The sequence below is a fragment of the Manis javanica genome, chromosome 5 (genome assembly GCF_040802235.1).
Source record: "Manis javanica isolate MJ-LG chromosome 5, MJ_LKY, whole genome shotgun sequence".
In the NCBI taxonomy this organism is placed as follows: Eukaryota; Metazoa; Chordata; class Mammalia; order Pholidota; family Manidae; genus Manis; species Manis javanica.
This window is the reverse complement of record NC_133160.1, coordinates 142,333,439-142,348,050: the sequence shown is the minus strand read 5'-3', so window position 1 is coordinate 142,348,050 and position 14,612 is coordinate 142,333,439. Positions and strand designations below refer to the sequence as shown.

Below are 14,612 nucleotides of genomic sequence, written 5' to 3'. Positions count from 1 at the left end.
CCCACAGGGTTGCAATAGCACGACATACATTCAGGATGCCTTCCAGCTGCTGCTGCCCATTCTGCAAGTGTCACACATCCAGACCAGCTGTTCAAAAGCAGAGCCGTGACCTGGCCAGACTCCATCTAGTTAAAAGGAACCGCAGGCCACATTGCTTTGATAAATATCATTTAAGGGGATGCTTTCTATGCATCTGGCCACAGATGCCTATTTAAGAACACTACATGCAGTTTTGCACAGACAGTACTGAGAATGCAGGTTGAAAGAGAGTATCATTTCTCTTAATGTATATGGTTGTTTTTACAAATAATTGTGTTTTCTTTAGGTTAATTTAAAATTTCACAGCTTTATATTGATCATTTCCTTTAATCTGAAATTCATTCACAAATTTTCATTTCCATTTTCCAGGCCAAGCATGATGCTGTAGTTAGAAATTCATGGGCAGATCCTAGACTTTTCTGTAATCCCTTAAATCTCCCATTCTTATAGTACTACTTTAAGTCAGTTTTTGATTTATAATGAATGAAGTTTTGTTTCATAAATATCATGGAAAAACATAACATTCTTGTTGATATTGCCTATTATGGTAAAAGAGGAACATAAGTATCTCTTTATAGCCATTCATTCTCAAAATAAGCATTTATTGAGTTTCTACTGTGTGCTCACAAGAGAGGAACATGATCTCACCCCATTAGAGACAAATATTCTGAAAAAGAATTTATAATAATTCTTAAAATACTTACAAATACTAATAAATCTTCTAACTCTTAAAAAATTTGAAGAGCAAGATAAATTCATGCTTTTTAATGTTCTGCCCTTCAGTTTATCGTATTTTTCCACCCTCCTTGAATTTTCCTATCTCAAACTTTATATATGAGGTAAAAATATATATGAAAAGGGGTACTAAAGAGGATATGGTTTAAAATTGAGTTCTTATAGCCCTAAGTATATGGTAACAAAAATTACAAAGCTTAGAAGCATTCTAATAGAAAATTAAAGGGGTTTCAACACAGTAGACCCCTCTGTCTGTATTTTTTAGTCTACTACAGTTGAATCAAGCTGGTCCCTGAATACACAGATCACACTCACCTGTGACAAATACCATCATTGCTTCTAAGGGCGGGAAACACTGACATGTAGGTTGGCTCACTGGTATATTGATCCCTGAGAGGCCGCCAGACCCTGCAACCAGAGACGCACTGTCAACAGGCAGTTCTCCTGAGCTCCACGAGTTCATTCCAGGTGGGCATTCTGTTTAATTCTCCTAGTTCAGAGCCCACTGACATCCTTACAGGCACTGTCACAAGATGTCACTTACCCAGTGGCTTTCTCCAGGGCAAATGGAGCCTGTACTTTTGCAAAGTGAAAATCCCTCATTCACACATTTGCTTTTATTCCCCTGATAGAATAGAATGTCTTTGTTCCATACAGGCAAAATAGGGATATGTCAGTACTATCCTACATCTTATTAGCATTTCATTTGACTATGGCCTGTGTTTCATTTGTGTGTCTCCTAAAACAGCTGAATAGAAAACAAAAGAACAATTTATTTACAATCTGGAAAAAAATTATCTGAAGAGTCAATTAAAGTGGGTTTTTTTTCTACTTGCTTTTTGATTGCCTGAAATATTTCTGTTAAATCTAGAGGATGATGGATGAAAATGTTGCATTTACCTCTTCATAAATTTTAAGATTTTTTTATGTGTAGAGCAGAGGAAAGGACTTAGACTTACAATTTCTTCACATCAGACTTTTTAGCACCAGACTTATAAATGTTAAAGGCAAATGGAAAAGAAACAAATAGTTTCAAGGGAGCTAGAATTAAACTATGCCCAACTGCAACCATTCAGCACATAGCAAAAGGTTTTTTTGTTTTTTTTTTAATTGAAGTATCATTGATATGGAATCTTGTATTGGTTTCAAATGTACAACACAGTGGTTCAACAGTTACCCATACTACTAAATCCTCTCCCCCTCTAGTGTGGTTCTATCAACATAGAAAGGTGTTACAGAATCAATGACTATATTCTCCCTGCTGTACTGTTGTCCCTGTGACCAACTGATATTGTGATTGTGCATTATAGTGATAGCAAGAGTTTTAATCATAAAATGAAATAGAAATCTGTAAAAGAATACAAGAGATAATTATTCTTTACAAAGTAGCTGACTTATTTACATTGCATTTACATACCTTTCAATAAATGTCAAAGGTTGCCAGGTGGAAACAGGCAGAAAGATAATTCCTGGGGCCTAGCTCCATAGTTTGTGACTTACATTATTTAAGATAGAATAATCACTTAAAATATATCCACTCCCCATAACCCCTCCAGGATTGCTCTCTTTCAATGCTGTTTTTCACCATCACATTAAAATGATGCTTTGCTTTACTTTAAAACCTGGCAAAGTATGGGATCCAGATTTGGACAAGTGTCAATCAGTTACTGAATGAATGATTTAGCAGGCTTACTTTGGAAATGTTGATATTCATTCAATAATCCTTTACATAAATTGGGTTCATTTCACTCTATGCATTACCCTGAACAAGTGTGCCAGTTTTTTTTCTTACTTCAAGTGCAAAATAAGTTCTAGTCTAAATAATGAATGTAGTCCTAGGTCTGTGTCTTATTAAATAGAAAGCATCAAAAGCATATTTCAAAGTCAAAGCAAATGCATTCAAGAAAAATTGCTTTGGGGTATTGATACATATGGCTCTAAAGGGCAAAACTGAGTCCCAAATCTTAAAGCGGAGGCCTAAGCTTCTATCCTACTGAGAATGGAAGGCTCTCTTTTCTCTGGGTCTCACACTGAGCTGCACATCAAGCTCATGAATAAATGAGTGGGGTGACTGGCTGAGGCAGTGGCAGGAGTGAGCTGGGACATGCAGCAGCCTCAGCAACACCAGCTAAGGAACCATGCACCTCAGCTGCACAGCCCACAGAGATAAAAGAAACCCCGCCTTGGGCAGGCTAAAGGAAAGGGTAAATGTAAGGTGGAGGTCTGACTCTAGAGACAAGAGTTTTTCCTTTGCTTTGTAGAAATCAGCTGCCCTAAGGTGCTTGAATATCTGGGAAGTCACCTATCTTCTCCACAGGCTGGCCATGCTGAGATTAAGTTAGAAACAAAAGCAGGCAGATTCCAAATACAGCCATCCCAGGGATCTAGGATATAACCTCATAGGGAAGTAATTTAGCAAAAATGTGAAATGACATTTCTCTTCCATCCAAAAAAAAAAAGTGTGTGTGTGTGTGTATACATATACATGCACTGAACATATGGGGTGGATCATAATACAGGATTTCAATCCAGACTCAACTTCATGAGAGCAAGTATTCCTCAAGGTCAAACTAATTTTTGTACTGCAAAAATTACCCTTCAGTCTCCCTCTTAAGCATGCCCTATATTCTGATACTCACATTCAGGTTCAACTTGGTTTCTTAAATTACTGTGTTTGGAATGGCTCATCAGAAGAGATATTGAAAATCCATCTTGGAACTGTAATTTTGCCTTGGTGTTGTAGTTGATTAGAATTCAGAAAGCCCTGGGAGCGAATTCTGACCAGCCAGTCTTCACATAAAAGAAAAAATCATGTGGTTAGCCATTTGTTTTGTTTTTCTAGCTCTCATAATTTATTTAGTTTTGTGTTCATTTTCTATATGTTCACCTGTAAGAGATGCTTCATTACAATATCTGCTATTAAACAAACCTGAGGAAAGACACCGTTGCAGTTTTTTTGTTTGTTTGCTTTTGTTTTGCTTGGTCCTGAAAATAATCTGAGTTATTCTATCCTTGGAGCATTTTACCTTTGGTGATGATTACATTATCACAACCCAACAGTAAAGAATTGTTTTGATTGTCTTCCTGCTATGTCTGATGCCAGGGTCATCAGAGACTGGAAATAGAAGCTGATTATGGAAGGCCAGGATTTTGTGTTGGGATTGGAGCTACATTTACCTTTGTCTGGATCAAAGAATATTTTTTTCTGCATGAGCTGTCAGCTAAGAAGCAATAGGATTATGTCCGCCTGTGGTCACTGCTGACTCACTTGACAGGCCTGTCTCTTCTATTAGTCTCAAAGGAATTCTATATTGCAAAAGAATAATATGTACGTTTTTCATATGCCTTCACTGAGTACAGAAGTTAGGGGGCTGCAGAGACGGTCTATCTCCCTGCCCTGGGTTTCACCCCCACGCTTCTAGAGCTGCCATTTGGAGGAAAAAGCAAGCGTAAAAGCCAAGGCCAGATGGATGGAACCTTGGCAAAAGGCAAAGCTAAGCCTCTGCCTTTGAGTCCCTGCCATCTTTACCCTTTTTCTCTCAGAATTATTATTATTATTTTTGACAGTCATTAAATACCTCTCTCTCAGCATCAGCTTTTAAAGTTCTGCCTTTCTTTTACAAATCTCTTCTCCCATTTCTCTACACTTAATACTATCCCTTCCCCATTTATCCCACCAGAAAACAATGCATCCAGAAGATCTCAATAACAGTAATTCATAAGTATTTACTATGAGCTTGGGCTCGATGCTGAGTGTCTCATATGCATCATCCCAGTTAATCTCCGTAACTACCCTATTGGGTGGATAGTATTCCCAAAGGGGAACACTGAGACCAAAGAAACTGCATAACTCACCCCATGTTACCCAACTAGTAACACAGCTAGGATTCAAACCCAGGTCAGTCTGGCCTGCCTAGCTAGCATTTTAAACCATCATCCACAGCCTCCCCTAAAAGAGAAACCTAACGTTATTTTTAGAGACATCTGAACACTTAGATGTTTAGCTCTCTTTATCCACGAGAGGTGGTTTTGTAGCTGAAAACTGTCGTCGTCAGCTTCGTAGCTGAAAGCTGTGGTCGTCAGCTTCGTCAGCTTCCATTGTTTCCATGCAACAGAGAACAAACTGGAACTAAAGAGACGCAATGAAGCCAAGTGCAGTTTTAGGCCCCCAGACTGTTCTCCCCACAGGCCTCTTCACCGCTTCACAGACGTTTACATCAAGCAGCTTCCTGGCCGTCATCAACACAGCGCTTCTGTCTCACAGGTACCCTTGATATTCCTCAAATGGTTCCATTTCCTCCTCCCCCTCTCCCTTCTCTGGTGCCAGGGAAGCCCATTTGTAAACCACCCTTCCCGAAAATCCTTAACCCTCTTCCACCTGCCTGGAGCATTGGGGTTTTAATGCTTTCCTTGACTTGAAGATTAACAGCTTGCCTAGGCAGCCTTTCAGGTGAACCTTCAGGTTCTATGAGATACTGATAAACCTTTTAAAGATGTACTAAATAATTCCTTCTTGTCCCTGACCTAGGTGCTGTTGTCTAGTAAGCCCAAGAAATAATGGTGACCCTGATGGTGGTGGTAGTGGTGGTCACGGTGACTGTGATGATGGGGATGGTGGCATCCTTATTTATTGAGTTCCAGACACTTTACCTCCATCATCTCATTTAATCCCCAACATCGACCTTATGAGGCAGCTACTATTATCATACCCATTTTACAGATGAAAAGTGAAGCTCGGAGAAATTAAAATAATCTGTTTAGAGTTATCCAACTAATAATTGGAAGAGCAAGGTTTTATATCTAGGTAGGTATAAAATGCTACACAGAGCCCACAGACAGCAGATACGTGGTCATACAAAGCAAAAGTTGTGCATTTTCCCTTGGGTTGAGTTCTCTTCCAGCTAATACCTGAGCTCTTCTTTATCCTGTGGCCTCAGGCAGAGACAAATTGTTCCATAAATCTCCCTGTCAGAGAGAAAGGGCTAACTAAGTTTTTCCTGCCGATGCTTCTGATCCAAGAGAAAGTGAATAGCTTATGTGTTCCATTCTCCCTCATGTTATGAACTTCACATTGATTGATCCATTTCTCACTGAAAACTATGGTTGCCTTTTGACATTTCTGCAGGAAAGCTCTAGTCTGCTATCTTTGGGAGAAAATATACTGCTAGAAAAATGTGATAAGGGACAAGAAACCAAATGATGAACTGCAGGGCAGAAAGGCTCCAGCCACTTCCGTCAGAAAGAATTGTTGGATCCAAGAGGGCATCTTAGGAATGTGTAAGATACTTCTTCCAGAGAGCCTCACAGTCCCGCCCTCACTTTATTCAAAAGATACCTTCTCAGTGGGGTCTCTTCAAGTCTACTTGCAACACTCACTGTATTTTATACAGGCACTCCCCCTGCTATGCAAAAGAAGTAGAGCGCTCCTATGAAAACTTTGGTAAACCAAAATGGCATAAAACAAAAACATTAAAAAAAAATCAGTAATTTATACAGAAAATTTTTTAGTATTCGCAGACCCCAGAATTAACCTCTGATAGGCTTTTCTGATACCTTAGGACACATCTTGCTAGTTAATGGATGCACAAAACACATCAGGGTAAAGCACAGATTTTCACAGACACAGGTCAAAGCTATGGTGGCCTGATGCTGAGTGTAGTTCTCGAGGAAGGAGCTTGGTGGGGTCACTCTCACTATCGAGGTATGTGCTGCCTCTGTAAAGGCTCACTGCAAAACAAATGCTAAATGCTATTTTTGCTGTTCACCTTTTTTAAATAAAAGTGAAAATCCTCTTCAGATTTTTTCAGTTAGCAAGAACAGGTACTGAAATAGCTTTTTTGTAAAAGCAAAGTGATATAAAACAAACTTCCAAAAAGTGGGGGATATCTATATTCCCTTTCCCTGCTTTCTTTCTCCTTAAGATGTATCACTACCTAACATCCTCTCCATCTTACTTACTTGTCTATTATCTGTCTCTTGCACTAGAATGTAAGCTCCAAAAAACAGGGATAGTTTTTGTTTGTTATGATATTCCCAGCACCCAAAGCAGTGCTTGGCATATAGTAGGTGCTGTTATTATTTGTTGAATGGACAAATACATCAAAATCTTAAGTGAACAATAGGAGTAATGGTATCCATTTGAATGGTATTAGGTGTTACAGTATGGGTAGGATTTGGGGGGCTTAGAAATGCATAAACATTTTTTCCATTAAAGTGAATGGAACTTATATTTTTTACTTAAAAGAATTCACTCTGAGGAATTTTTCAAGATTCTTAATCAGGCAGGAATAGACTATAGGGAAAAAATTAGAACCAACTAAATGAGTAACTGGTATTTCAATACTGTAGAATATTATACAACAGTTAAAAAGAATAAAGAGAAGCCTGTGTCATAGCAATTTGGGTTGCTATAACAAACACGCCATAGACTAGGCTGCTTAAACAACAAACGTTTATTTCTCCAGTTTTAGAGGCTGGAAAGTCCAAGAGTGATATGCCAGCAGATTCAGTATCTGGTGGAAACCAACTTTCTGTTTGCAAATGGCTTTTTGTTGCATCCTCACACAGCAGAGAGCAGAGAGAAGAAGCAAGCTTTCTTGTGTCTCTTCTTATAAGGGCACTAATCCCATTCATGAAGATTCCATCCTTATGACCTAATTACTCCCCAAAGGCTTCACCTCTAAATATTATCACATCTGGGATTCGGCCTCAACCTATGAATTTTGAGGGGACAGAAACATTCAGCCCATAACAGACTGGAATACATCTTTGTAGTAACAGAACTCCAAGATGCATCAATGAGTAAAAAAAAGAGTTACAGTATGGTACTTGTAATATATTTACATATAACATACACACACACATATACACATACTCCCCTAGAAGATCTAGAAAGATACAAAACTATCAACAATGCTTGTGATTGAGGTGAAAAGGGTTGCAATAGTGTCAGGGAGAATGTCAGAGTTTGCAATAGTAATCAGAGGGGACTCTAGTATTGTTTGTAGTGTTTAAATATTTGTATAATGCGAATGTATCAATGGATGGCTCACAAAATGAAATTTTTAAAAATCAAAACAAGAAGCAAAATAAAAGTGCTTCTGGTCAGAAAGATAAGAGAGGATAGGGCCCTGCCAAAGACTTAAGTAAAATACACAGATTATTTTTCAATAGAAGGGCCAGAAATATGAGTGAGAGCATCTCAATAGTTGGGATATCTTCATCACCAATGTTCATATACAGTTCTAACACAATTTTGATGACTGTACACATCTCTCCTTGCTTTCCTCAGAAAGCTAAACCAAGTATTCCAAATACATAGTTTATGAAGACTGTGATCATGTAAACAGAAAAATTTGTCATTTCCATCTCATTGAAAAAAGACTCCAACTTCCTTAGCCAGATAGCCTTTCTAATCTTCCTGCTAAACCTGAACAGCTCTGGGACATGTAATGACTACAGAAGTAATTTCAGAAACTTCTGGAGAAAAACACCACGCCAATGAATGTGTCTGTGGTTCAGAGTTATTAGCTTGATGCCCAAATGCATATCATATTTGCAAGAGGCAATTTACAATCTGCTCGTCTTGACAAATGTAGCACAAGGGGATTTAAATCCCTGCATTTGCAATTTCTGTCTCTCCTTCTCCAAATTTATGGCGAAATTGTAGACACAAATAACGTGTCAGGGTTGAATGAATTGAGGTCTCTGCTCTGCTTCCGCAGTTCCATTTCACTCAAAGGAGAGTAATAAATGGAAAGCAAAGTCTCAGCAGATAATGAATCTGAGTCCTGATGACCTTCCTGAACTATAAATTGGATTTGTAATTTCCTTGGCATTGCCCAAATCATTTGGTGTCTATAGAGAGGTATGAACACATTTTGACCATTTTGGTCACAACTGTGCATTTTAAGCATATCTTCAATGATTCATGAAGGGTCAGAACTAACTTAACCTCATAAGGTAAAAATTATCCATCAATGCTAATGGAAGACTTGTTTTTAACCTTCTCTGTGTATTTCCTTGGTACTGATGTGATTGACTGTTAAAGTCTTGGTCTATTTTGCAGCCCCTGAGAACATGGTATGACCATTTATATAAGAGGTGGCTTTTACAAACTAATGCCTGGTATCCCACACTTCTCCTTCTTTTAAAACCACTTGGTCTCTGGCAAGGAGTGTAGAGTCAAGACTCACATTTCCCCAAGAGAAGTCACGTGTGAAAGCACATGTTTGCTAGCTGAACAGTTCCCAGTCTGTCACTCGGCTGATCGTCTCCATCTGGGTTTCCTGTGAAGGCAGCAGTGGGCCAGTCATTGCTAGGGCATTAATACCTAATGGCAATAATATACATCAAATGGTCTGAAATTGGTTGGCTTAGACAATGAAAGGCTCCCTGATTTTTAAAAGCAGGAATAAAATCTTCCATGTATTGCATCCAAATGTTGCCTTTTTGCCTCTTTAAGAAGTCATATATTTTTTTATTTCCAGAACTAAACCAAACAAATCATGAAGTAAAGTAAAAGAAGAAAACATCAGATTTTCATGACCCTAACCTCCTCAACTTCATTCAACCATCCATCCATGCATATATCCATCTGGTAGATCCGCAAACACTTACTTTATTGCAACTGTTGTCCACTCTACCAAGTAAAATAGAATTCCCTTTGGAATTTACTATGCACTTTTCTCATCCAAAATTATGTAAATCAGTTTGAGCCAAGAAATCCAGTAGGAATATCCATGGTTTCTGCAACCATCCACCTGTACGCTGAGGATGCCCAAATTTCTACCTGGAACCCTGACATCACAGACTCAATCTCCTGCCACATACCTGTACATTAGTATTTGAATGTCCCACTAAACTGAATCTGAACATGTCCATATTGAATTCATCATCTTTCCCCTCCTCCTACAGTCTCTGTCTTAGTTGTATGTGTAGTGTTACTTCTGCCAGAAGCCTTGCTGTCAGCAGAGGCTGGGGGTTTTCTTCATCCTCAACCCGCAGTCAGTTTCCAAGAGCTCCTATTTCTTTCTTTCTCCAGGTTGAGCAGGGCAGCCCGGTTCTGGAGCCCCAGTCCACTGCTACCTACACTGGTGGGCCTCTGATTGCAAGCTGGCTTTCTTCCAATAACCTTTCTTGTAATAAATTGTTCTTTCAGTTGCACAGTAGCATTTAAGGCTGACTACTTAATCTTTAATTGATTAAGCAGTTACAAACTCCAGTTATATAGTGTGAAAAATATCACAACAAATCACAGAACTGTCGATTTTCCCCTGCAGAACTCTGGCATTCTCAAGCTTACCAAAGTCCCATCTCTCTCACATTAATTACTTCATTGTCCTTGAAACAGATAATAGTGTAGTTATTACCATTTGCAAAGAGAGCATACTTCTGTTTCCTGTATGTCAGGAACCCATGTGTGTGTGTGTGTGTGTGTGTGTGTGTGTGTGTGTGTGTGTTGCAGGACAGAGATGTTGAATTAGAGCCTCCTTTTCTGTACACCATTGCACTTTATAGTGTTTCTTCTTCTTTCTGCCCTGGTCAATTTATCTTTTAAGATTCAGATTGTGTCCTCTCCTCCAGGAAGTCTTCCCTCACTTCCATCTTCTTGATTTAGGTGTCTGGGCTCCCATAGCACTCCATTTGTTAGGTGCACAAACATTTACTGGGTAATTTTTACCTCAGGCACCTGGCTTGAGACTGGGATTTCAAAGACAGAGAAAACCACCCCCTCAATGAAGTAAGGCTCAACCCAGCCCTTTCCATTGTAATTGTCTGGGTTTCAGGTCTCTGCATTGTAATTGTTTGGGTTACCTGTCTCTGCTATGGGCCTGTGCCTGACACGAGGTAGGTGTCATATTAACAACCAGATGGATAAATAAAAGACCTCCACTTCAGCAATATGTTAATAATCAAAAGGGGACCCATCCAAGGCTTTAACATGTAATGAACTCCAATTAAAGTTCACTAAAAAAAGCTGCTAATCAATTAAGTCTGGGTCCTGAGATGTCGGGGAGGTTCTGCACTGCTCACCTGTGGTGGTGGTGGTAAACAGGAAGGAAAGATGGTGTCTCAGACACTGGCCTGTCTGGGGTACAGGTAGGCAATCTGGGCCCCTGGGAAGGGAAGGCCCACAAGCCCAGGGCTCCTACAACTGGCTTCCAAGAGAGGCAGAATAACCAACCTACTTTTTCCTCCTTCTCTTGACCCCCTCCTGCTCCTCAACCGTCCATTTCATCCAGACCAGCAGATTCTCTAGAACACAGCCTGTGTGATTTCTGTCTATGATGAAATTTCTGGAACTAAAACATGCCATTGAAATGTTTTTGTTTTACTCACATTGATTTAATTATTCTGTAAAAAAGCAACAATTACTGAATAATGGAGAGCTTTCCTTCTAAGATTAGACTGTTATTTAAATAACTTGACTAAAATAGATAGCATTTTTAAGTACCCTTTTTTTCTACGAATGTTTCATCCTGAATAAAGAATAACATAAGAAAAAAATCTCACCATGATATAATCGTTATGCACTGTTGGTTTCCTGTGATAAGAGTGGAACTTTGTTATGATATATTGCTTAAAAAGAAAAACCTACGTTGTCCTTTTGCCAAAACAGGAATGGAATAAAGATGATTTCCTGTCTCTCTGTAGCAAGTTTCAAGTACAAAAATGTGTTTTGGACTTCAGAAGTGGAAAGGGACTTCTCAGGTACTCAGTTCACAGACTTCATTATCAATATTCGGGTAGTTTTGCATTGTAATTCATGTCTTTGAGATGAGTAAAAAGAATTTAATTCTTTTAAATAATTCATTAAAATATTACTTCTTGATCCTATTTTATGAGTTTGCAAAGCAGAAGGCTTCATTGTGTGCAATTTTTCTCAGAGCCACAAAATAACTGAGTCCTTTAGAGGTACTTTGTCACGTGGGTGGAGACAGGGCATTTGCCACATAGCAGAATTTGTGGTTGAGTATTGTTTCTAAGTATACCCTCTGAGCATTGTTGGGGCACAAGAGATTCACCACACATAACTCCCTGTTAGAGGTGCTTATAAAAAGGCATTTGCCTCGAACTGAAGGAACAAAACAGCAGCAGATTCACAGACTCCAAAAAGGGACTAGCGGTTACCAAAGGGAAGGGGTTGGAATGGAGGGAGAGAGAAGGGGATTTAGGGGCATCATAATTAGCACACACAATGTAAGTAGGTCATGGGGCAGGCAATACAGCACGGAGAAGACACTAAATGACTCTATAATGTCTTACTACACTGATGGACAGTGACTGCAATGGGGGGTGAGGACTTGATAATATGGGTGAATGCTGAAACCACAATATTGCTAATGTGAAACTGTCATAAGTTTGTATATCAATGATACTTTAATTTTAAAAAAAGGCATTTGCCTCTATTAGACTATCATTTTTCCTAAGAAAAAGAATCTACTTTTACCTCCATAGAGAAATTCTGTGATTAAGATGCCTCAGAGCAGAGGGTTAAGAGCATGGACTTGGAAACCAAATCAGGGTTCAAATCTCAACTCTGCCACTCAAAAGCTATGTGACCTTGAGCAGGTAACTAAACCTCTGTTTGCCTTAATTTTTTCACTTTTAAGATGGGGAGATGATAATACTATGTACCTTCTAGGGTGAAATAAAATGACTTAACTAATACATGTTAAGTGCATGGCACATAATTAGCACCATTATTATTCATCTCTATCCCAACTCCCCAACATTAAGCTATTTTAGCAGTGGTTGTATGAACTATGACTGCCCTAAAGCAACCAGAAACCAGAGCAGATATATATATCTTTTAGCGTCTTGGAAGGTTCTCCCCAAATGCGCACAGCTAGAAATAAGACTTAGAAATGGTAAATAATCATCTTCAGAACCCTAGCCCATATGTTTCCCTAGAGCAAACTACTTCCTTTCCAAAGAGGAATTTCATGTAAGGGGAAAATAAACATTTAAAGAGCTGGAAAGGATCAAGGCTCCATATAAGGATATAAACTGATGCCTATCTTTACCAGATGCCACATTCTTTGAAAGGACTATCTCTAAAATAAGTTTTTAAACTACACAAAGCAAATTGTTGGTTTGGGAGAAAAGAATGATTTTTAAGTCACTATTCTTTATTAAACATTGCAGTGAGAGAGAAAGTTGGGCAGGGCTGTGACTTATACTAAAAAGGACTCTTTTTAAAAAGCGGACTGCACTATCTTGGATAAAGGAGACCTTGTCTTTTTCCCAGTTTGGTCACTGACAGCTCTGTGATGTGACCTTGGGTGAAACCCATCAGCTTCTGGGGGCTTCAGTTTCCTCAGCTGTAAAATGAGAGAGTTGACTGGTTGATCTATAAGATTTCTTACAACTCAGACATCCTATGACTTTATGAAATAAAATAGATGTTAGATGTTATATCCAGCAGTCAGCAGAAACCAATTCTGTAAACTTAAGAGGAAAAGGATCTTTTTGCAAAGATATTATGGATAGCTCACAGAATCAAAGGGAAGGCTGGAGAGCCAAGCTCAGAAACAGAGCAGTGTGGCAGTAGGGGGTAAATTGGCAGGTCTAAAAGCAAGAAAAACTCAACTCTGCTTCTGAAATCATTTTTTCCACCCTCATGTCACTGCACTTAAAATCAAAGTTTTGAGATTGGGAATTAGCTTGGGTCACATGTCACTCCTTGGCTGATAGGAAACTTTAATTAACAATTCGCCAAGACATCATTCAATGTGTGAGAGGTAATTCTGCAGGAAGAAATTGGCCTGACCTTATGAGAGAAAGATAATGTCTATTATGCAGCTCTTCATGATAATGTGTGCCTGCCTCTGTAATATCACACACTGATACCACTTTTCTATGTGAAAATAGACGTATCTTTGGAGGGAGATAATGGCCCCATGACAACTTTGTGGACACCCATCAGAAAATGTTGGGCAATGAAAACACTTACCATGCCTCAAGAGATTGTTCTAGGGGAGGAAACAAGACTATGTTTTGGTTTTAGTCTCTCTCTGCACCTCTCCTTGAAACTGAGGAGAAACATTGACAAAGGCGCCCACCAGTCACTTGTCTTCCATGCTTACAGAGCCCTGTTTTTTCATTCTGATGGTCAATTCCTCACCCTTCCTTAGGCACCAGGCAAATCTTTATCCTTCTATGCTAGTCATGGTGGCCCCATCCCCCATCATTGGTCAGTTTAAGGATGGGTCTGTGACCCAATTCTGGATTCTCTGACATGAGGAGAAATCTTCAGGTTGGGAGTGGTTCTTATAAGAATTTCTTTAATCTTAAAAAGGACATTGTGGTATAAGGATGTCACAATTGCTGGTGCTATGGCACCATTTAATGAAATCTCTTCTTGAGACCATGAGAGGGGAAGCCTGAAGACAAAATCAACACACTGAAGATGGCAGAGAGAAAAGGAGGGAAGGACCTGTGTGCTTGGGGATGTGAGGTCTGGAATTCACCAAGAAGCATCCTCTTCCAAATTTCTATTATGCAAGACAGTAAGTATTCTCATCACTTAAGTCTTTTCAACATGGACCTGTTATTATTCTCGGATGAAAGTGTCTTAACTGCTAACCCACAAAACCGTATTCTTACAGGAAGTGATTCTGTTTTCTCCGTATTTCCTTCCAGTGACAGCCTTAACTCTCAGGGAGTGTGGAAATTACTCACCCAAAGGATTTTATGAAGTATTATTTTTTGCCAAAATGTTTTGTTTCCCCCTCCCATGCATACACACTTCATCTTGTCTTCAAATCACAGAAGTCTAGACTACTCTGTCTTTACTAAAGTACATGATCTCTAAAGTTTATAGAGGATTTTAA

The 14,612-nt window shown here is 39.1% G+C and overlaps 1 protein-coding gene across 9 annotated transcripts in view; it reads left to right on the top strand.

Moving 5' to 3' along the window:
- Nucleotides 1-14,612, top strand: part of FAM114A1 (family with sequence similarity 114 member A1) — a 111,341-nt gene that overhangs the window by 84,411 nt on the left and 12,318 nt on the right. For 2 of the 9 annotated variants that reach the window (XM_037002659.2, XM_037002657.2), the window contains exon 14: nucleotides 8-3,714. The exons of 1 other annotated variant lie outside the window; for it this stretch is intronic. In XM_037002659.2, coding sequence (XP_036858554.1) covers nucleotides 8-109 — 102 coding nt within the window. In that variant the 3' untranslated portion in view covers nucleotides 110-3,714. 6 more of the 9 variants (XR_012131761.1, XR_005057077.2, XR_012131760.1 and 3 more) reach the window with 6 other exon arrangements.